Raw genomic sequence first — 24,377 nt, 5'->3', positions numbered from 1 at the left:
ACACTGTTTGGTAATATAGAAATGAAAAGAGTTTCTGGACAGTGATACCCAGACGTCTCGCTGATCAATAACAAGCTGCTTTTGCTGTAGGCCTACCGGCGTATTTTCAAATCTAATTTGTTCTAATGTTTAGCCTAAGTATTAATAACAGCTGATAATCAGACAAGCCTGTATAAAACAACAACAGAAGAACGGCTTGTGCCGCTGTTATGATGGTTAATGATAGTAACGGATAGTCATCTAAAATGTGGTGGAAAATGTACGGGTACTGGTTAATGTTACGTAACATTACTACATATGTACATTAATATGTGGGGTTGTGTTATAATCACTGCGTTCTCGGCTCTCCTGCTTATGTAGCAACTGTATTGTTTTCTCCGTACTCGCTATATAGTTCAGGTTAATCTCTCCACAGCCTGCAACGTAACCCTCTCACGTTTTGGTTCGCAGCTCCAGCCCATGCACCAGCCAGGCAAGTTTTTAGTTCGCAATACTAACCGAGAGCCGATGTGTGCATGCATCCAATCGTGAATGTATACATTTGCCCTTAATAATATGTTGACGTTTGGGAATCAGCAATCCGTGGAAATTCACAAGGGTGAGGGACTCCCCGGACTGCGACTGCGGCATATTCGCATTTCATTCCCCAGACGTCAGGAGAAGTTCAAGGTAGGACTGGTGTAAAAACTTAAATGACACAGCTAATGTTATCTTTTAATTCTTGTTTCGATGCTTGTCACTGTTTTTGTATTGGAAGCTTGTTGAAACTGTATGGAATGACACGTTTTAGGCTAAAACGTTAGCAGCTACGTCTAATGCTAGCTTATTTGGGGACATGTGTCTGCATTCATCTAGTCAGTAGGCCTACATTTGCGTTTTTTATTCAAAATAATGTTATTTAAGGCATTTTTTTCCATACATGTATTGAGCAAGCATTTGTAGATAATATTGATGAATTTAATTCATCCTGGTAAGTTCCAATTCCATGTGAGTAAAACATTGTAAAAGTAGCATGCTTCACAGACATAGCTGTTAGCCCGTTGCTGCATAAACAGTGAACTATGCTCTGATTAATTTGATGAAATATCTCAGATATTTAGCGTGATTGCTGATTGTTACCTATGTTATTGCCGTCTTATAATCACAGCTTTCCATGTCTTACGTTTGTCTGCACTTTTCAAGCTGATAATCAAAGGGTCTGTTTTCTCACCAACAGTGAAAATGAACCCTTTGCTGGATATGGCATCAGCAACACTCCGGAGAGCAAAGGTTAAACCTAGAGAAGAGGCTGCACATTTTTCATCCTTGTGCAAAGACAAGGATGGATTTGATGTGAAGTTCATTAATTCCTTCAAAGGTGAGTGACAAAAGGATTTGCTTACTATTCTTGTCATTAGCATGACACATTTGTATTGTTGTTTAACCTCATCACTTCTCCTGACCCATCCTCTGATCTTTGTTAGGTCGAGGAGTGTTCAGCTGCCGACCCTTTCAAAACGGAGACTTCCTAATTTAACATAGAGGGGAAGTCATAACTAAATCTGAACGTGAAAACCGGCAAAAAGTATACCATAATGCACTTAAGGTTTTCATGTTTGACTTTCGTTTAAATGGACAAGAGTTATGGTAAGTAAATATTGTAATGTTATTTCTAAATGTGTAGTGTTGAGAGCTTCATAGTATGTTGAATACTTAAAACGAAAGTTAGTTATAATTAAATATAATCAATTATATTCTTGTATAACCCACAATGAAAATGCTTCATATTTTAGGTTTTTCTATATTTACAGCATAAACAAAACAAAGTGGTTTGTTTAGTTGAGTGTAAGGCCTAACAATGATTTATGCCCTAATCTCTGATAAGAGAGTAGGCAGGTTCTTTCCTCTCCTCTCACAGCAGGGAGGGGGGCTCCGGACTTAAGCAGAAACACATTTGAGGCCTCAAAAGGGTGGTTATGTCATAGTCATAGAATATGTCTAGTCATGTTTTGTTTTACACAAACTTGGGAAGGTGTGTCTTATGCCAGAGCCAATAGAATATGTTGGTTGGGTATAGAGGAGGTGTTTGTGGGTTTTCTATCCAGTTTTTTGAGCATAAAAAGACTGGCTTTTTTGGTTTTCGTTGGGGAGAGGGGGGGGAACCCCTGGTATACTCTCTCCCGGTAGGCTCTGTCTTTCAGAGCTGGGTTAGACGGCTCTCGGTAAGATTTTATGCTGGAAAGTTAATAGAACGATCTGGAATACATGATTTGGGCTTTTGAATGAATATGAATTAAGGTTTTAGATAAAAAATATATAACCCCATTTTGATATGTTTTGTATGATTATAATGTATTAAAAGGTAAAGACTCTGTATTAGTTTGGACCTATTTTTCTTCAAATAAACTGATCCCACCTTTTGGACTGGGACAACTTAAAGGACACCTGTGCTCTCCTCTCCTGCTTCAAAGGTAAGATTGCACCCTGCCACACACACACATGTTTAGGTAGGAACACACCCCATTTACTGATACCAAAATCCTTCGGGATCGCTTAAACAGATTAAAAAGAGTTGTCTGAATTGAAACAGCAGTTAATTGAACCTGGTTCTTCGGGGAGTTAATAGAGGTGAGATCTTGCTGACGTTTGGTGGATCTGAGCCAAGCAGTAAACTTACATAGACTCAGTAACTTCGGTCGGGTCAATTAGTGAGGTCAGAGTAATTTACCGGAATAAATTAATCGGGACCTCACCTCATACTCTAAACAGTAGTTACCCAGACATACAAACGCTGCTATCTTGATGTTAAGTTGGGCATACAGTGTACATTTTGAGCCTTTTTTGTCTATATGTATTTTATCTAATGCTAGTTTGCTGTGGTTGTAATAATGTTAGTTTGTAATCAGAATTGTGTCCTTGCCCAATCAGTGTTGATGCTGCCAAAGAGGACAACTCCCTAGGGAGACTTGTCAACGATGACCATGTGAACCCGAACTGCAAAATGAAATTGATCAAAGTGGATGGAAAGCCCCATCTTTGTCTTTTTGCACTCAAAGACATCAGTCCCGGAGAAGAGATAGCTTATGACTACAGTGATTCTGATTGGCCATGGAGATGCAAGGTATTTATGAATGGTGTCTTGTTTCAACACTGCTATGTAAATCTATCATTTAACACTATTTTCACAACAAACTTAGCTCTGCCATATCCAATATGTTAGTCACATGGAAAATTGAAATGTCAGAAAGTTCAACAGTTCTATACAAAATGCTATTAATACAAAAGATGATTTTAAATTATGGCCATTGACTTGATTACCTGTTATTGAACTATGAGGTGGATATTGTGTTGTTAACTCACAACAAGAGCCAGTAAAGCATTTGTGTACTACTCTGGATGTCTAGTGATTAAACTTGGTCCTTCTTCATCCACAAGATTTCCACTGAGGCAGAGACTCAGTATGAAGATGCTGCCATGACATCTGAGTCCCACTATGGGTTCAACATGGTCCATGGCAGATTTGTCTTGTCTCCTTTATAATAAACAATTAATGAATCTGGGCGGGATTATCAGTATTTTATTACATTTGGGGAGTGCCAAATTTGCTGAACTGGATGGCACAAACTTTTATATTTATCATTTTATTTTATGAATGATATGGAAGTATTTAATAAGTAACCGCTGCTCTACTGCAAAGGCGTAGTGCTGCGAGTAAAGACGGAGAGAGATGCCGTTGATTAGTTAACACACTTGCTTATAGATAATATGTTCAAACACTTGGAGTAATTCCCTCTCTTGTGTGGAACAAGTACATGTTTGTATTAATGTTGTGTTGAAGTTCATTTATCAGATAAATATGTTGTTTTTACAAAGGGGAGAAAGAAAATGAAGTCCTTTTTTTAATGTTGTATTTGACGTTTCTGACCACGAAAAAGAAACCGAGGAGCTGTTGGTTATTTTTGTGATTATGTTAAATGTTAGCTATGTACAAGACGCTTATTTAAGATATATTTACATGGGGACAATAATATTTTAATTGAAGTTACAGTACATTTAGTATTTTAATTGCAACAGTGATGATTTCTCTAGTCACTTTGACTGTGAGAACATGCTTTTGAGGTCAGAACGCATGTCTAGGGCGGACAAAAGGGATTTTTCTAAAAATAGCCGTTCCAATGGGTTGATAATAAAGGCATTTCATGTGAAAAGAAATGCCAGGCTGTTCAGTGCGGTGCAGTGCTACTTGAGCAAATGCAACACATGCAGCCTCCTCATCACGTTACTACCTACCAACCCCGTGCTACCCAGACTTAAATGATTGGATGATAAAATACAAGTGTGGGTCTTGAAATAGCCGGATCACCAGTCCACCACAATTCAATATTCAACAATAGTCCTGCTTTGAAATGGCTATGCATCTGCACTAGCTTACCTATCAACCCATTTAAGACTAAAATTAAGTCGGAGACAATGTTTTAAATTGCAAGAGTAAAGTATTTTTTATTGTTATTTCATAATCAATGTCTTTTGTCCACAGAACTGTAAACATGAGTTGGTCTCCTCAGTTGTACCAAGCTTGGACAAATGTGCCAGGTGTCGTGGACCAGAGATGGGGACTCGAGTCTGCGACTCGGACTCGAGTCGCACTTAAGTCGCACACACAGAGACTTCAGACTTGACTTGGACTCGTGACCAAAAGACTTCAGACTCGACTTGGACTCGTGTGTTGGGACTCGTGAACAATCATTGTGTTTTCTATTTTTGGCGTATTAAAGGTGGGGTAGGTAAATTTGAGAGAAACCGGCTCGAGATCGCTAGAATTTGAAAATACACAACCGGAGATAATCTGCTAGAGGCTGCTACTTCCTTATAGAGCCCGCCTCCTCCAACACACACGAACGCGCACATGACCAATGAGGGCACGAGATCAGTTTGTGCCCAGATGGAAGGCTGACAGGCAGGTAGGCCATCCAGTTATTTTAGCCGGGCTCATTACGCAGACGTGCGCGCCTCTGTTACTACCTCGTAGTAACACAATGCCACCGGCGGCACACCTGCGGCTGTACCGCTTGTAATTAGGTTCAACTACAAACACTTTGAACAAAACGCCGGCGGCACCAACAAAAGGAGCGCACACTGCAAAGTCTGCAATATCAAAATCAAGGATGCTAGCGCAACAACGTCGAATTTCATCAGGCACTTGAAAACTCACCCGGAGAGGTCAGTCACATTAACGCATATGGACGGTTAGCAAACATGTTTAGCTCAGCATCAGCTGTGTAATGTTAACTTAGCTTGCTACTAGTTTTGTAACTGAATATTTGAAAAGATGAGTGAATGTTTGCTTGTCACACTTGTTTGCGTTGAGTGGCGTTGACATCCAACTCTTGACATGGCATAAAAAAAGGTCGGTGACGTTAATCATTACGTTCCGCTGCCACCATCTACTGGCTAACGTTAAACGTAGAAAAATACATAGTTACATACATAAATACATCTGTCGGTTTATAGGCAGGTTACAGGTTTATTGTTGACCACGTAACGTTAATGTTACAGGTTTATCAGGTTACCATGACACTGGGTTTGAGTGAGAGGATAGAGGAATATGTTTATTAATAGTAGACTTAAAAGATGTCATTAGAGATCCAGTGTAATTAAACAATACGGTTGATACAAAGACGTATTTGACGTATTTCTGATTCTGAAGTGTTTTGCTTATAAGTTGTTTGCATTTAGCTAAAGTGTGATCTTTTTCCTCATATTGCATTGCAATAGCCTGTTTAAAGTGATCATATAACAAACAACTAGTCAGTACTGATACTGTATGCTAATAGATATAGGAGTGATAATAATACAGTACATGCTTTGAATTTCTTAGATATAGCTGTGCAGTATACAACCAGAAGAGACATGAGACTTTTATTTTTTTAGAGACTTGAGACTTGACTTGGACTCGTGACCAAAGACTTGAGACTTGATCAAGTCTCACCCCACAAAGACTTGAGACTTGACTTGGACTCGTGACCAAAGACTTGAGACTTGATCAAGTCTCACCCCACAAAGACTTGAGACTTGACTTGGACTCGTGACCAAAGACTTGAGACTTGACTTGGACTTGCAAAAAAAGACTTGTGAACATCTCTGTCGTGGACCCTGTGCCCCCTTGAAGTGGATTGGTGTGGAATGTAAAAGTGAGTATTTTGTTTTGATAAAGAAATGGTGTCCATGAATGCTCAACCATAAACTTTATTATAATGGCTTTTTTCTGTCCGAATGTTGTTTTTGTCAATGGAAGTTTATCATCTAAATTTGACCTGCTTTTTGAAAATGTGGAATTGATTTCTATTTTATTCTCACACTGATGGTAAAAAAGTCAAGGAAAAAACTACATAAATGCTACATTACAAAATACTATATGTGTAGACGGCAACAACTTCTTTGTGGTGATTAAATCTGCCTCTGAGAGTAAAAAGAGTGAGTCAGTAAGTCAAATGCTTACTTCACTTGTACAATATTTTTGAAACTCAATAGTAATGACTTTCTAATGCTCTGTTTAGTTTGCTCCTGCTTCTGGCACAAATCCTGCTATGATCAAGACTCGAAGATGAACCTGAAAACACAGCAATTTGTGAGTTGGTTCTCTGAATTAATCTTAAAGTTGTGCACTTAAAGGCTCATGGTAGTAATACTCCCTTTTTTTATCAGGATTTCAAAGAACCAACTTCAGTTGAAGCTACATTATCAGAGGAGGAATATGTACCAGATTCTTATCCAGACAGTTATTTGGATAGTTCATTGGAATTGTTAATAGAGCCTCCAAAAAAAAGTAACTAAATTACACTCTGAAATACAATATGTTGAAGCGTCGTGCAGTGAGTCTGCATCGAAGAAGACAGAAAAAAGCCACATTCTAGGAGGTTTCATGGAAGAAGAGGAAAAATCCTTACCTAACGATGCCGTCAGCACAGCGCATCTTGAAAAGACTTGTAGGGAAGCCAAACAAGCACACGTATTAGGAGTTCAGGCTAAAGACAATGCTACCGTAACATCTGTTAGGGAACGAACCGAAGCTTCTGAAGATCAGTGCTTACTTTCTTCAAACAAACCCTCTTCAGTAAGCCACAAAACGTTTTGCTACATTTGTGGAAAACCACAGTCAAAATGTACACGTCACTTGAAAACCCATGAGAAGACAAGTGTGGATGTTGCTCAAGCTTTAGCACTCCCAAAGGACTCAAAAGAACGTAAGAAAATGCTCAACAAACTACGGAACAAGGGGAACTATGAACACAATAAAGAGGTTTTAACAAGTGGGTCCGGATTGCTGAAACTTAGACGCAAATCAAAGAAAGAGTATGATTCAAAAGACTATGTGCACTGCATGTATCGCCAGGCTTTGTATCTTCGGAGAGATCTGTGGCGCCATGTACGGATATGTTCTTTAAAGCCTGCGGAAGCCAATGCACCAGGTGTTTGGAAGATGTTAACTGCGATGAAATCTGATGACATTTCTGCTGCTGTCCGCAGCGACTTCTGCATTCTTCAACTGGCCCAGTCATTCTTCAAAAAACATGGACAGGATCCCACCAAATATGATTATATTCGACAGAAACTCAGAGAAGTTGGAAGACTTCTTCTCACACTGCGCAAAGAATTTTCCATACAAACTCTTGAGGATGCTGTAAGACCTGCCAACTTCCATGTGGTCATCTGTGCTGTCAAAAGAGTGTCTGGATTTAAGGAAGAAAAGCACTTCTGCCAAACTCCAAGCCTAGCACTTAAGTTGGGCCACTCATTGCGAAAGATATGTGACATCATACACTGCAGAGCTCTGATGGCAGAAGACAGTGAGCTTATAAAGTCCATCCAGACTTTTCAAACACCTCAAAGTGGTCTGAACTTGTCTCACACACAGCTTTGACAACCTTAAATGAGGCGCGCTTCAACAAGCCATCTACTCTGCCTTTTACAGCAGACGTCCAACTTCTCCACCAACATCTGGAGAAAACCGCAAGTTTAGCATATGAGGAGTTAGAAAAGACGCCATCACCACATATCTATGCTAAACTTTGCAAAGCAACTCTGGCAAAGATAATACTCTTCAACCGAAGACGTGGAGGAGAAGTGTCAAAAATGCACGTCAAAGGCTTTCTCGAGAGGGACACGACTGCCTTACACAAGGATGTCGCCGTTGGCCTTTCAAAGTTTGAACAAAAACTTTGTAAGCATTTTAGTCGTGTGGAAATTAGGGGAAAAAGAGGGCGCAAAGTTGCTGTTCTGCTATCACCGGACATGGTTGATGCTTTAAAACAACTCTTAAGCAAAAGAAAAGAATGTGGAATTCCAGAAGACAACTATTTCTTGTTTGCAAGACCTCAATGTTTGACTCCTTACAGAGGACAGGACTGTCTAAGGATATATGCTTATGAATGTGGCGCCAAGAACCCCGAACTTCTGAGGTCGACACAGTTGCGCAAACATGTTGCAACTTTGTCCCAGGTCTTGAACCTCAAGAACCATGAGTTGGACCAAGTTGCTGACTTCCTAGGACACGATATTCGTGTCCACAGACAGTATTACATGCTCCCAGAGGCAACAACCCAGCTGGCAAAAATATCGAAACTCCTCCTCGCCATGGAGAAAGGGTCCCTCAAAGATCTTCAAGGCAAAACACTGGAAGAGATTCAAATAGAAAGTATTACTATTTTAAAGTTATTTAAAGGATTACAAGCACTGTGAAGCAAAATGTAATATATAGACTGTTACGGCCTATAGGATTTTGGACCCCAAAGCAAAAGACTGGAGAGAGATGGTCGATAAACAAAAAGCTTTATTTAAGCAGAGAACAAAAAATACGGCAGTGGAGTCAGGAAGTTGGCTGGCAAAAATCCAAACAATAATCCAAACAACGAGGAGAGCAGCGAGACACACCGGAGGGTCGAAACACAGAGGAATTATCTGGCAGGGAAGTGGCATGAGGACCGGGCTTTTATATCTACAGGTAAAGAGGTGAGTGGAAACAGGTGTGCCTCGTCTGCTAATGGGAGGAGCCAGCCAACTCCCTGTCACACACCAGCCCTGCAGAGGAAAACAGAGAAGAGAGGGGTGAGACAGGAAATAGCACACAAATGCACACAACAAAAATACAACTAAACAGAATCATAACATAGACAACCTTTAGAAATCCATCATTATAACTTTAGCATTCATCAAGCTTCAGATTTATCACAATTTTAAAAAATGGTAACTTAACATTTGCAATGCTAAACGTCTTTGATGCTAAAAGTTTTATTTTGACAGATAACTTAGACTTGACTGATATCGGGGAAAGTGAAGACAGTGAGGCGGAAGAGGAGGATCCTGCCCCACATCTAAAGACAAATATGGGTAAATTAATGTAAATATACAAACATCAAATTATTAAAATCCAAATAAGAATAGTAGATTATGGCCGCACAGTCTGTGTGGGCATCTTAAAGTACAGTTAAATAGTAGAATTGTTTAACTGATTGATCTCATATCTGAATTGGCACCAACCTGTTCACATCACATGACCAATTATATTGACCTGTACTAACATTTGCAGGGATGGAGACGGCAAGGCGTCCTGTTGAGGAGGGGTCAGGGACCGTCGACAAAGTGCAACACTGAATAAAGATACTATACTCAATAACTCAAAAATAGGTGGTTTTAGTAGTTTATTTGCAGTATTTTTTTCAGTGTTGCACTTTGTAGACGGTCCCTGACCCCTCCTCTCTCCTCCAGCTGCAGACAGACACCTGTGTGATGTGTCCAGCTCAGAGGGCGGCGGGTGTGAAGTTGTTTTGATGAAATTGGATTGTAGATAGTTGTTTACCTTATTACGGTAGTTAGTTTGTGTTTTAGCAACGTTTTGTTTATGAGTTATTGATCCGTTCCAGTTCTAATTTGTCAATATAACTTCCTTAAAGATCTGCTGCAACGACCCCTCAGCCCCCGGGATAATTTCATCTTTATTCTCCTAACATAGCAACTTTAATCTCGTAATTATGACTTTATTCTCCTATCTTTTCTTTTGTGTGTGGCCCTAATCCTCTGTCGTACCAAGGTAATGCTGGAAGGAGAGTTATATGTTTCAAATAATAAAGATTTAGTCTTAGCTCAATTTTCATGTGAGAAAATGTTATGTGAAAATAATCATTAAACTTAGCTCATTGTTCACTGTGCAAGGTGCAATGTGTCCTTTTGTATCAGCTTTTAAAAGGTAATGCTCCAGTAGATGAGCAGTCTTGTAGGGCAAATAGCATTTTGTATTAGTGATAAACCAGTTCGGTCACTTTGCTATAAAATGGTTATCGGTTATTTGTATCGATGATTTAATTGCAATTAGCAGTGCTGCAAATATAAGCATTTACTTGCAAATGGATTTAATTCGTCTCGGAAGACCTGCTTGTAGTGTACCCCTCTGGAGAGTATTAGAATGTGGTTCTACATTTTGCATTAAAACAACAGATTGCAAACAGGAGGCAAGCAATAACTAAAACACATTAACATACTTTTAAGCTATATATCTATGGTGCACTATATTGTCTATTAAAATATTACATCACAAATCAGGTATTCCTATGCTGTATACATTTTGTCCGTTTATAAAAGGTTTGTTCTTGTAATGCACAATCCAACACTTGTGTGTGTAAAGTTATGTTCCATTTAATCATGTTTGTCCCTTTAATACACTTCAGTGACATGTTTGTGTGTTGTATAGCTACTGTCCTCACAAAAACGTTCAAAGTGTCCTTTTAGTTCACAAAAACATGTGTGTGTGTGTGTGTGTGTGTGTGTGTGTGTGTGTGTGTGTGTGGTGTGTGTGTGTGTGTGTGTGTGTGTGTGTGTGTGTGTGTGTGTGTGTGTGTGTGTGTGTGTGTGTGTGGTGTGTGTGTGTGTGTGTGTGTGTGTGTGTGTGTGTGTGTGTGTGTGTGTGTGTGTGTGTGTGTGTGTGTGTGTGTGTGTGTGTGTGTGGCCTAGCATTACTATACTTGTGGGGACCTACATCTGTTTACACAGTCACGTGTGGGGACTCGCCTCCCTTATGGGGACAAATTGGAGGTCTCCTTGAGGGGAATCATTAATTTTAGGGTGAAGACTTGTTTAGGATTAGGGTTAGGGTAAGGGTAAGGGTAAGGGTTAGGGTTAGGCATGTGTTGGTTATGGTTAAGGTTAGGATAAGTCTCCAGGAAATGCATGTAAGTCAATGTAATGTCCCCTGAAGTGATGTATACATGGTATGTGTGTGTGTGTGTGTGTGTGTGTGTGTGTGTGTGTGTGTGTGTGTGTGTGTGTGTGTGTGTGTGTGTGTGTGTGTGTGTGTGTGTGTGTGTGTGTGTGTGTGTGTGTGTGTGTGTGTGTGTGTGTGTGTGTGTGTGTGTGTGTGTGTGTGTGTGTGTGTGTGTGTGTGTGTGTGTGTGTGTGTGTGTGCAACTTCAATTGTTCCTGGAGCTAATCAATTCATGCTGGAAATCGAGGAACAACAGGGTGAAGAGGAGCAGGGTGGCTTCCTTCCCATGATGCTCTATGTTTGACAGTGTCCTGCTTAGTGTACTTTGTAACCCTGCCTGTCAGTCACAATTAAACAATGTGGGAGGTCAGCCTTTGAAATCTACTGTAACAATAGATCTTGTTTGTCCCTTTCAACGAGTCAAGGTTAATTTGTGCAACACACTCTCACTCCCTAAGCGTCCAGGAGCGACGCTTGGTCAGGGTCCCGTGGCATTTGTGATGCGCCGAGGCTCCTTCAGCTTCATAAACAGACGCAAAGAGCTTTCAACTGATTGCAATGTATTCCCATCGGTGGCGGTATTTGACGCTTAGGGAAGCACCGAATCTGTTTATGTCGGCAGCAATGTGAGAGTCCATTCCCATTGGATAACGGATAATTGTACACCCCCGGAAGTATTCTCAACCCAGTCTCACAAAAAAACGTATAATAACTACGTTGGTCCACAACTTGGCACGTAGTATTTCTACAAAAACGCCTCTGAAATTGTAAGATCCATATTTTTTTTTCACCATTCATTCCAATGGCTGGCGTCTATGTCACGTGATCTTCCAATTTCTCCCTGCAGAAAAAAAAACATGGCCGACATTCGTTTTATTCTCGGTGTAAAATGCCTATTTTAAGGTTAGTTTGGCCATTAAAATGTGTTTTGATGTCATTTGATGTGAGGAATATGAGTTGTTATTTCAGATGATGTGTGCAGTGGATGCACATGATCTTTAGTTTGCTAGTTATTACGAAGATTACTTCAGGAAATTGTGTCCATTCAACGTTTTCATTGTTACCAAGGTGGTTTCTAGGGACGCTGCTATCGATATTATTTCTGTTATGTTGTGTAACTGTTTAATGGTGTTATCTTTATTGTTACCCGCTTCCCCGTCAATTTATAGTGTTGGTCCACAGCGCAAACGTATTAGTTTAACAAAATCCGCATCTAAAATTGTGGCATAGATACGTTATTTTCCCCTGTGCAATTCTCCAACCCAGTCTCACATCTCACATCACACCGTCATAAACAAATACCGGAAACAGACCGAAAACATTTTTTTGAAATAACATAATACTTTATTCCGAGTGTGCTTGCTTTTCTCTTTGAAAGACATCACATAACGGCATTGTAATACACGGTTCGGCTGCATTCAATATTACATATCTGCCGTAGTTTATAAAGCCCTGATGAGAAGACTTCTAGACAAACTGGAAGACCTGCGGCCAAAACCGAAAACGTGACGTGGATCATAAATATATCAGCAATTAAACAACATCTTACATTTATTTTCACACAATACGTCTCCTTGCAGTATCAACACTAATTCGGCTGACTTTTATATTTGATCCAATTGGTAGATAGGCTGTATTTACACCATAACGGTGCACAGCTGATATAAAGGGACACCTAGTGGTTAAATCATGTTTTTGAATTTCATTATTTTTATTATTATATATTAATAGAATCCCTATAAAGTATGTTCATTACTCGTTATTCTCTTCTAATAGTTAATTAAAGACTGTATATAATGACTATTTTACACATCCCTTTCAAGATTTCAAGATTTTCTAAGGTTTATTGACATATCATATACACAACTACGGTGTAGTTATGCAATGAATGAAAAACTTGGGTCGCAGGTTCCTCAACAGTGCATTACAAGACATCTATCAATATGTGTGTAAACCTCCGGCAATGTTAACTATGTTGAAGCACTTATTTTAACTGATATTATACATTGTGTATTATACTCTTATAAGATGTATGTAGATAGTATAAGAAATGTGCAGAATATGACAGTTTAATGGTGGAGGTATACACACATATTGATAGATGACTTGTCCTTCTGTTGAGGAACCTGCGACCCAAGTTTTTCATCTCCGACCTTGTCAGGTATTGAACAATCAATAAATAAAGAACACAGAATTATTAAATATAAAACACAGAATTTGTGTGATTATACTAAATGATTTACAAATAAACACTACTGCATATTTACAACTGTTACACATGCTGATGTAACGCAAATAATAATAAAGTAAATAAATAAAATAATAAATAAATAATAAAGTATATCTTATCTTAAGATGATCGATGGCAACTGCCATATTTGCAACATTTGCCTCTGAACCTTGTAAGGAAATATTTGTATGTATTCATGCAAACTGTGAAGAAGCTTGAAAATGATTTGTGTAGAAAACTGGGCTGGTTTTGGGCCTGCTAACATGTGGTTTTTAGAGGACACAGGAAGAGGGGGAAGGTCAGGAGTTAACATACAGTCATCCCTGATGTGGGGTGTTGATGATAATTGGGGCAGCCAATCACTGGTCTGGAAGGGAGGCGCAGATAACCAGTGTTGGGCAAGTTACTTCCAAAATGTAATATATTACATATTACTTATTACTCTCTTTTGAAAGTAATAAGTTACATTACAAAATTACTGTCTCTTAAATGTAATGAGTTACACTACTTTAGTTACTTTTCTAGTTACTTTCACCAAAATAACCGCAAAAGAATGGCTAGGTATTTTAAATGCTAAAATGTAGTTTCGTGCAGCTCATTATACATCCAGTGAAGGGCAATGTGGTATAGCATAACAACTGTGTAGGCCCTTAAGGCTACTAACAACTTGTATTACACGGGTTAGTTGAATACTCGATTCTGATTGTAACTTCTTAACATGTGACACGTTGTTAACACAGTACAGACCACTGTCAAGGACTATAATGAAGGATGCTAAGGAGGATCAAGAAAGAGAAAGGAAAAGAGGTTAAAAGACGGAGCGCTGGACGTCAGATAAATCACCAGAAGAAGGCAGACAGGAAGTAAACACTAACAGGACACGGAATGGGCTCTGTAGTGTGTTTAGTATATGGCCGTGTGCAGGCCCAGTTCCAGAACAAAATGACTCAGGGTGCCTCTGAGGTTACAGGGGGCGCAGCAGTAGTAGGTTTACATGAGCAATAGTGGCCGGCAACAGCAATGAGAAATAGCATTCATGGTCCCCAATGAACAGATTATGGCATTTGTTATGTTTTGAAACCAAGCAAGTGAGAACATTTCAAGTGAGTTAAAAGTGCAATCCTGAAATATCTCATACAGTCCAAAGTGGACTGTGACAAAGAAAAGCACCAAAGCTTCAAAACTGTGCTGATAAAATAAATGAGAACATATTGTAAATCAAGGCAAATATTATTTGAACCAGCTCATGGTTTGAAATGGCAAACATTGAAAAGCAAAAGTATTATTAAAACCATGTAGCCTACTAAACATCACCTTGGTCCCATCATATACTCTGGGAAGAGAATATTTACTGTGCTTGAAAACTGGTATCACATCATCATGTGAGGTTGACTTTGTGTGAACATTTCAGCTGCAACATCAGCTCGTTGATAAGCTTGGGATATGAGATATTTTTGTAGCCATTCGTGGTGAAGGCATCTGTGCTATTGTATGCATTATTTTTGACCCAACATTTCTACAGGCATGGCAGAGTATGGCACTATTTTCACATATTCTAGCCCTTGTCTATTTGTATACCACGAGCTGCACAATGACCACCTAACCCCACTGTACAGGCGGGTACTTGTTTAGATCTACCTGGGCAGGCTCTGTTTTGCCGTGGTATCCTGGCTGGCACCCGCGGGCCGCAGAGAGGCGGCGTAGTTTCGGGCAACGAAGAGTGCTGCTCCGGGGTTGAGGGCAGCGAGTCAGGCGGGAGTAAGCTAGTGTCCACAACAGAGGGTAACGTGATGTTCCCATCTGACCTGTTGCTGCAGTCTGCAGTAGATCAGTGTTGCTGGCGTTTAGTGATGGTTGCTTTAACCATTTTCGTATAAATGATTATCCACAGATGTGTGTCACTGCTGTGGAAGCACTTTGGAAATGATGCGCAGCGGAGCAGGTCACGCGCAGCTGACACAATTTGTTGTTAGTATTTTTCGCTCCGTTCTCTTTTTTGAATAGAGGGTGAATAACATTCAACTGCCCCGAAGATCCCGACGCGAAGCCTGAAGGGTAAACACCAGGTTTACTAATCTACCCGCACAATTTGTCTCTGGTGTCGGAATGTCTCGCTATGTTAGTACATTGTTAAAAAACAAAACACCATTTAATTTCGGGTTAAAATGTGTTGTAACTGCGTTACTGAGCATTGTAACGGGTAATATATTACCCACATTTCATTAGTAATGCGTTCAGCGAGGGATATAGACAGAAACCCCGCTGTGTTCGGCCTCTTTCTCCTCTGGCTGGCTGGCTGGCTGGCTGGCTGGCTGGCTGGCTGGCTGGCTGGCTGGCTGGCTGGCTGGCTGGCTGGCTGGCTCACGTGAGTATCAGGTAAATGTGGGATCCCACAGAACTGTATGTAATTTGTACTGTATTGATTGTACTTGATTGTATTGCATTGTATATTACCATTAAAGTGGATTATTGTTAAACGGTTACTTGTATGATCTGGATTCCCTTCCTGTAAGATAATGGCTTGTGTAGGGACGCGAGGAGATTTGGAAATGCGGCCTAATTAACATTTACATCTCCTAACAAATGGTGACTCGACGCTGAATAAACATGAGCTGTGGAAGGATTCAGAGGACCACACTGGGTCGGGAACAAGCACTTTTAGACGCCTCGGACAATAGCAGGGCCCTGTAGGATTGTCTGTAGGCGTTTCAGAGTGTTTTTGAAGTTTGAATGGAGTATACAATGCATATTTTTTACCATGTTAGGAAAGTTATATAAAACACGTGAACGTTGATCGCCAGGTATAGAGAGTCCTGCGTGACGAAAATTAGAGCAGTTTGCGTGGATCTCAGGTATTTTAGTCCTGAAGTGGCGTAGGAGCGGTGCAGTTCGTGGGATGTGGGTGTGAGTCCCACACGGCAAAACCTGGATGATCGATATTTCAGATCGATCCGCCGTTTATAACTGGGGGTAAAATAGCAGTCTGAGACCGAATAAGCGAAAGTGTCAGTGGACTGTTATCTGTTAAATCCTTGGGAGAGAGCGCTAACGTCACCTACATTGTGACGAGACCGGCTCCCGTTTCCCTTGTCTGTAAAAATTAATTTGAAAGGCTGACGTAAACATAACGTTGATCGCAAGGTAGGCAGAGAGTCCTGCGTGACGACATATGTAGCACGTTATCAAGCCGGACAAACTGTACGGGGAATAAATCTGTGTGATTTTTACCTGAATAATCTGTGTGACCGATTGTCTGTGATAATCACACATTCGCTCAGAAGAGTGAAGCTCATTTGTGCTCTGCTGCTGCCATCTAGTGGCTGAAAGGGGGGGAAGCACGTTAATTAAGTCAGATAAATAAAAGCGAAGTCAATATATTGCGTATATTTAACTAAATGAGCTGTCTGTAGGTTGTCATTGTTGATTAGTACAGACCTTGTTTTATGTTGGTAAATGTAATGATACAAAAGCAAGCTATTCATCACAATTGTATTTTTAGGTTATGAATAAAACAAAAAATTGTAGCATAAGGGATAAGCAGAAAGGTTTTTGAACGCTTGTCAGTTATGGCAGAGGTGCTTATGCCCGCTTCGGTTTTCAATGTTCGCCATCACGTTAAAACAGGATTGGTGGCATTTTCAGTTCATTGCTTGCTTCCACACGCCTTCCCCCTCCTTGTCTCTTTCACGACTATAGTTAATGCATTAGAACGATTGTCAACTTGCCGTGTTTCTAGGAAACACGGCTGTTCCGGAACGGCCTTTCAAAATAAAAGCCAAAGGCCGCTGTTCGCCAGAGATGCCTTCACAATAAAACAGTAATTAGCTTAACAATATATTTAACTTATATTGCGTCTTTAAATATTGATTTTAATTCATTACAGATCTAACCTGCTTGTAACACAACTTTGATCAAAAATAATAGGATAAGCAAGTGGTTAAAGGGGGTTTCCTGTCTGGCTCATTTGATTTAGAACTGAAGTAAGGGAGAATAGTGTCATTCCTCATGGTTTCTGAAGATAAATCATCAGTTTGTCTGGACTTTGATATAGAGATAGGATCATGGTGGAGAACCAAGACCTTTTTTGGTTTCAAATTAAAGAAGAGTTTAAGGATGAAGTAAGCAGGACTTCAACTGGCCAAAAGACATTTTAAAGTTTAATATTCTTGGTTAGCAAACAAGACATCTGATTATTATGTCACACATGATAATCTTGCTATAGAAACTAGCTTAAAATATTGGAGAAAATATGTAGATGTTCTTTCGTAGTGTGTGGAATATGTGATGCTGGATACATGTATGACTTCAATGTATAGGAGAAAATGGTTTCCTGAAAGAGTTATGTTGGGTACATATGTAGCAATGGATGAAACAATTTTTAGAGTGAGTTTTTGTAATATCATTTGTAGACATCAATTAGGTTGTTTAGATGGCATTTAACAATTAAGACAGATAGTATGATTACAAAGAGTCAGAGTGGAAAGGGTTGGATTTATTTAACCTCAGTGTGCTAGATTTTTTATAGGTAATGCGTCCCGAGACCTGGACTCCCCCTCTGAGTTAGAAAAGGCTACGATCCCTACCCTCCAAGCAGACAAAAGACCTAACCCAACAGGAAACTCCTCCTTCTCCATCGAACAGACAGAGAACCAGAGCTGAAACGACAACAACAAGACTGCAGCCAGAACTATCTCCACCTGTGGCATCCAGAACCAGACAGCATGCTGACGGGCAGAAATCTACGCTCATCAGTCCCTCAGACAGGACCATGAAGTTCCAAGCTGAGCACAAGAGCAAAGTGTGGGAGATGAGAGCAGAATCTGCCCTCCATAAAAACAGCAGAGAGACTGTAAAGGAGGGGATAATATGCAAAGCAGTGCAAGATGGGGCATGCAGAGGTAACTGGGCCAATGGCTGACAGCGGATGAAGTTACAGCTGATGGACTGAAGAGAACACAGAATCAGAGGAGTTGGCATGGTCGATTAGAAGTGAGGAGGCCGGGGTCACGGCTTGAGAAAACCAGAGGAGGAGAAAAGGAAAACGGGAATGAGTGAGTTTACACATAAACACACTTATTCACAAAACGCACATTTAAAGCATAAATACGTAAAGACAGAAAGATTTATTAAATTAAAAGTAGCAGTAAACTATTAGAGTAAAATGAGAACACACTGAGGGTTAAAGGGGGCCACATGACAAAGTACAACCATATTCTTCAATCTTTTCATCAGGTTAACAAGATATTCTTTGACATTTTTATTCACGTGTGAATAAAGTAGTGGGATAGTTTTAGGAACCACTCTATAAGACAAATCTTTATCTGTATGGATAATGTTAAAGGGAGAGCTGGTGCCAAGCCAGATATAGTATTCCAATCTAAATAATTGATTTCACCATTGTAGCATAGTTATTACCATAGGAAATATGAAATGACTTCTGTTTTTAAATCCTTGATAATGGAGGGAGTAATGGTTGCATGTTCGGACATCCAGGGTTCCACACACTGCTAAAGAGTTTAACATTGGTTTTTAGGTGGACCAGAATTGATGACATGTGGTTGTTATACCATTGTTATCGTGAACAAAACATAAATAAGGACATAGTATCTGCTTGAAGATGAATGGATTTCATATCCTAGAGGGGATTAGTTATTGTGAAGACTCCACAAGGTATCTACTAATGTATTGTAAAGAACTTGAATTGACTTGATAAATAAGTGAAGATAAGAAGACGTAATGGACCATAAATTAGTCAAGTGGTAAATAAAAATAGCGGAAAAGAGGGGAACTATTAAAGGGAAGTGGAAAATCAGTCTAATACACACTGATAAAAAAAAAGGGGGGGGGCATGAAGGAAGTATGCACTGGACTTTTTATTCGTGTGTGAATTTGGTAGTGTTTTAATTTGTTGCAGTATTGATCAGTTCAAAGGGAGAGTTTTAGTAACAGCTCTATAAGATCAGATAAATATTTATTTATATAGGTCATGTTGAAGGGAAAGCTGGTTCGAAACAAAATATAGTATTTCAATTTGAGGTACTGGTTTCATGTTCAGACACCCAGAGTTCCACGCACGGTTAAAGAGGGTAACATTGTTCTTTAAGTGCACCAGAATTGAAGATAAATTGATAGAATGAGTTATGGAATAAATAGCAGATCTTTACAGATCCTAGTAATGTTTTGACACAAGATAGTGAAGTACACATGTTTCTGAAATAGATCTATTAGTCATTTTAATACTAATTAGGTGTAAATGAATTGCAGTAATAGTAATAGTACAATAAGGAAGTGACATTTTTTTGGCTAGACACTTTTCAGGGAATGTGGGAAACAGCAAGGAGGGGTTGGAGATATCTTGAACATTATAGTTGTAATTGTGAATTAATAAATGATGGCGCTCCATATATACAGATTTGTATAGACGGAGGATGCTGGCCTGTGCTGGAACATCTCTGCAGGGCACGCCACATGGCCAAAAAGACGGAGACCAACTGACAGACAGGGTAACTTGGGAAGGCACTGTCAATGACTGACTCTGAGGTGTACCTGACCAAACCTGACCAAAACCTGACTTTACAACCTGACAGTGTGAGTGAGTGTATGTCTGCACCTGATCAGTGCAACTGCATGATTTAAAACGATGACTAATCAAGCATGTTTTGGACTAACACATTATTTTTGTGTGATAATAATGTGTGAAATGAGAGGTTTCCTAACATTGCACAAAAGGGGAAACCGTTTCTAACCTTCATGATGTTTCACTCCCACAGGAGGTGGCGGTTTGAAGAATGTGAAACTCAAACTATGAAATTTGGAATTCTGTTTCTTTTAGGACTGAATGATGGAGAGAAACACTCTCAAGTGTTTACTGGGAAAAATGTTTGGTATTGTCTTATAATCCATTATGACCTGAAGGTTTTCTTCCCATACAGGTTTTTGTTTACACATGAGAGAATGTGTAAAAAAGGGGGAGTGTAAACTTTACAATGTACATTTTTCATTTAGGGACTGAAAGGAACCTGCTGCCCAACTCCATTGTTCAATCTGACCATTGATTGACAGTTTTAGAATTGACCTGCTCCATATTTGGGGATAAGAGACTGTTTGATGAATATTGACATGTCTCTAATATTGATTGAGTTATAGCAGGTAACACAGATAGAGAATCCGTGGCCAAGGGGCTGCCAGAGAGATGTAAGTCCAGAATGGAATACTGGAGAGACTGACCGGTGAGTAATGTTTCAACAGACAACATCATGTAACTAGCCTGGTAAAGAAGTAAGAGCCATAGACTTTATTGTTTAGGTCATTATGGGGATATACATTTCATCTACATTTGTAATAGAAAGACATTTGATGACAGTTTGTTGGAATTTTGTATTCATTTTTTAGTAGGATAATATCTAAGAACTGACGGGTAGAAGCAGTATCACCAGGAAGCCATTCACTTTGTTAGTATTGTGATTTTGGTTGTTTTTGAATCCATAAGATTAGTGTGTTTCTTTACCAGAAACATTAGCAGTTCAAATCATATTTTTAGACTTTTAATGGGATCTCAGGGATTTCATTTAAATAAATACAGATGCTTGTCAGAAATTCAGAGCTATTGAAATATGTTATTTAGTTTACCTAAAGATGTTGTGGTTCTTATTTAGTGGGCACAGTCCAAGTATTAAGATTCTGAAGCTGCACAATTAATTTAGAAAACCTGTGCTCAGACGTCTGTTGTTTTAAGACACCCCACCAACAGGCTCCAAGTTGCCACGCACTGGTGGGTCAAACAGCCGAGGGCCCCAGAGCCCGGAGCGTAGGCTTGAGGGATTTGTATCAGATTTCTCCACACAGGTTGTGGATGCCAAAAGGGGGACCCGAGACGCAGGAGGCTGACTGTCAACCCCAGGCTCTCCGGCCCCGACCGAGTGACCCAGAGGACATCCCATGCCGTCCGCCTACAAGGAAAGGGGGACAACTGGTACCACTGTGCGGAGCCAGTGTGCGGCGGGGGAAAACACCTGCGAGGACCCTAGACGACATCAGGACAGATCTGGCTCTCGTCATGGAGGTCGACTCGGATGCTGTCATCAGCGGATTGGAGGAGAAGGACCTCGAGGACATCCATCATCCATCCAGCAGTCGTCCCGGGAGGCATCATCATCGGACCGGAGAAGGAAGATCGGGAGGACATCTATTCAGCATCGACTCGGAAGCCGCCGTCAGCGGATCAGAGGGGACAAAGACACGGCAAGCCAGGATGGCACAGGGGACTCCACTCTCCGCTGAAACAGGAGTGTGTGTTAAGTGCAACAAGACGGTGTATGGAGCCAGCCAGGCCTGCCAAGCTATGGGCAGCCTCTACCATGATAGCTGCTTCACCTGCAGCGCCTGTAGTCGAAGGCTGAGAGGGAAGGCGTTCTACTATGACGCAGGAAGGGTTTTCTGTGAAGAGGACTTTCTGTACTCTGGGTTCCAGCAGTCGGCAGACACGTGCAACGCAGGTGGACATCTAATCATGGACATGCAGGCCCTGGGGAAGTCTTACCGCCCCGGTTGCTTCCGCTGCGTCATCTGCAACGAGAGCCTGGACGGAGTGCCCTTCACTGTGGACACTGAGAATAAAACGTATGGAGACTCAGCAGACAAGGATGCAGTTTTTTGCAAGTGCCTTGTATAAATTGCACTCTCTTTTTTAAGAGTGCAAAAGAGGGAATTGTAAGGAAATATTTGTATGTATTCATGCAAACTGTGAAGAAGATTGAAAATGATTTGTGTAGAAAACTGGGCTGGTTTTGGGCCTGCTAACATGTGGTTTTTAGAGGACACAGGAAGAGGGGGAAGGTCAGGAGTTAACATACAGTCATCCCTGATGTGGGGTGTTGATGATAATTGGGGCAGCCAATCACTGGTCTGGAAGGGAGGCGCAGATAACTCCTCCTTGGGTCAGCGAGGGATATAGACAGAAACCCCGCTGTGTTCGGCCTCTTTCTCCTCTGGCTGGCTGGCTGGCTGGCTGGCTGGCTGGCTGGCTGGCTGGCTGGCTGGCTGGCTGGCTGGCTGGCTGGCTGGCTGGCTGGCTGGCTGGCTGGCTGGCTGGCTGGCTGGCTGGCTGGCTCACGTGAGTATCAGGTAAATGTGGGATCCCACAGAACTGTATGTAATTTGTACTGTATTGATTGTACTTGATTGTATTGCATTGTATATTACCATTAAAGTGGATTATTGTTAAACGGTTACTTGTATGATCTGGATTCCCTTCCTGTAAGATAATGGCTTGTGTAGGGACTCGAGGAGATTTGGAAATGCGGCCTAATTAACATTTACATCTCCTAACAACCTACATGCATGTTTCAGGCTTATCAATTAACAACAGGAGGGGTCACAAACATAAGACCAGCTGTTAAATAAAGCTCTTCTGACCTTAGCTGTCATGTGGGTATATATATTAATGCTGCCCATGATGGGCATAAGCAATTTTCATGCATTTATTAATTATATGTTTTAAATTTGAGTGTTTCCTATCCCCTAAACCTCCAGGGATGTACACAGTTTAATACTGGCAACTTCTTATTATGGGAAATACGAAAACGTCTTTTAAAACTACAATTCCCAGTAGAGACGTGCCATAGAGAACATGTTGCGAAACACAATAGCCAGCATGTGTAGTTCTGGGGACGGGGCGGGGGAGGGGGGGGACGGGGTGGACCCGTTCAAATCCAGTTTTGGACGGTCTGCCGTGGTTCCATCCCATTTCAAGTGCTGTTCGACGCTCGGCGTAACCCTCAACCCACTTGAGTGTGCGCCGAGGGTTACGCCGAGCGTCCAACATCCAATCACAGAGCTTGAGGACTATCACGGGGTTTGTCAAGCGAAGCGGAGAGAATACTTACTTCCGGGTGTAATATTCTCTAAAGCAAATGAGCTGCTCCGACCCTCGGTCCTGACGGACTCCAACTTGTGTTTATTAATCCAACAAATAAACATGAGGATAATTATGTGTTATTGTTGAGTAAATGGAGAATTGCACAGGGGAAAATAACGTAGATCTATGCCACAATTTTAGATGCGGATTTTGTTAAACTAATACGTTTGCGCTGTGGACCAACACTATACATTGACGGGGAAGGGGGTAGCAATAAAGATAACACCATTAAACAGTTACACAACATAACAGAAATAATATCGATAGCAGCGTCCCTAGCAACCACCTTGGTAACAATGAAAACGTAGAATGGACACAATTTCCTGAAGTAATCTTCGTAATAACTAGCAAACTAAAGATCATGTACATCCACTGCACACATAATCTGAAATAACAACTCATATTTCTCGCATCAAATGACATCAAAACGCATTTTAATGGCCAAACTAACCTTAAAATAGGCATTTTACACCGAGAATAAAACGAATGTCGGCCATGGTTTTTTTTTCTGCAGGGAGAAATTTGAAGATCACGTGACATAGACGCCAGCCATTGGAAATGAATGGTGAAAAAAAACGTAGGGATCTTACAATTTCTGAGTTTTTGTAGAAATACTACGTCCCAAGTTGTGGACCCACGTAGTTATTACATGTTTTTTTGTGAGACTGGGTTGGTATTCTCCTTACTGTCGATTGATTTGACAGTGATATCTCCACTACTCATCAACTCAAAAACACCAGATTACCTTTGTTAATTAAACAACATTGATAGGTTTAAATTGTGTACAATGATTAACTAATTAATTAAATATTAAGCATGACAAAGTACTTAACATCTAATATATTGCTTTCCTGCAATGTTAACTATGTTGAAGCACTTATTTTAACTGATATTATACACATTAATTATACTCTTATGTATGTAGATAGTAGAAGAAATGTGCAGAATATGACAGTTTAATGGTGGAGGTATACACATATTGATAGATGTCTTGTAAT

General features: G+C 40.4%; 1 protein-coding gene across 1 annotated transcript; it reads left to right on the top strand.

Annotated features, from left to right (window-relative positions):
* Window positions 1-2,140: 2,140 nt before the first annotated feature.
* Window positions 2,141-22,464, top strand: LOC117453568 (Wilms tumor protein 1-interacting protein homolog). Its single transcript, XM_071204659.1, has 3 exons — window positions 2,141-2,450; window positions 2,908-3,100; window positions 20,610-22,464. The coding sequence occupies exon 3, from the start codon at window positions 21,316-21,318 to the stop codon at window positions 22,132-22,134; it is 819 nt and encodes a 272-aa protein (XP_071060760.1). The 5' UTR covers window positions 2,141-2,450; window positions 2,908-3,100; window positions 20,610-21,315; the 3' UTR covers window positions 22,135-22,464.
* Window positions 22,465-24,377: the final 1,913 nt, after the last annotated feature.

This window comes from Pseudochaenichthys georgianus, chromosome 10, assembly GCF_902827115.2.
Source record: "Pseudochaenichthys georgianus chromosome 10, fPseGeo1.2, whole genome shotgun sequence".
Classification (NCBI taxonomy): Eukaryota; Metazoa; Chordata; class Actinopteri; order Perciformes; family Channichthyidae; genus Pseudochaenichthys; species Pseudochaenichthys georgianus.
Note: the sequence above shows the minus strand (reverse complement) of the source record. Positions and strands in the feature narration are given on the sequence as shown.

Bases quoted from the DNA above. Each gene is read 5' to 3' on its own strand.
- LOC117453568 (XM_071204659.1), top strand. From the start codon at position 21,316: ATGCCAAAAGGGGGACCCGAGACGCAGGAGGCTGACTGTCAACCCCAG.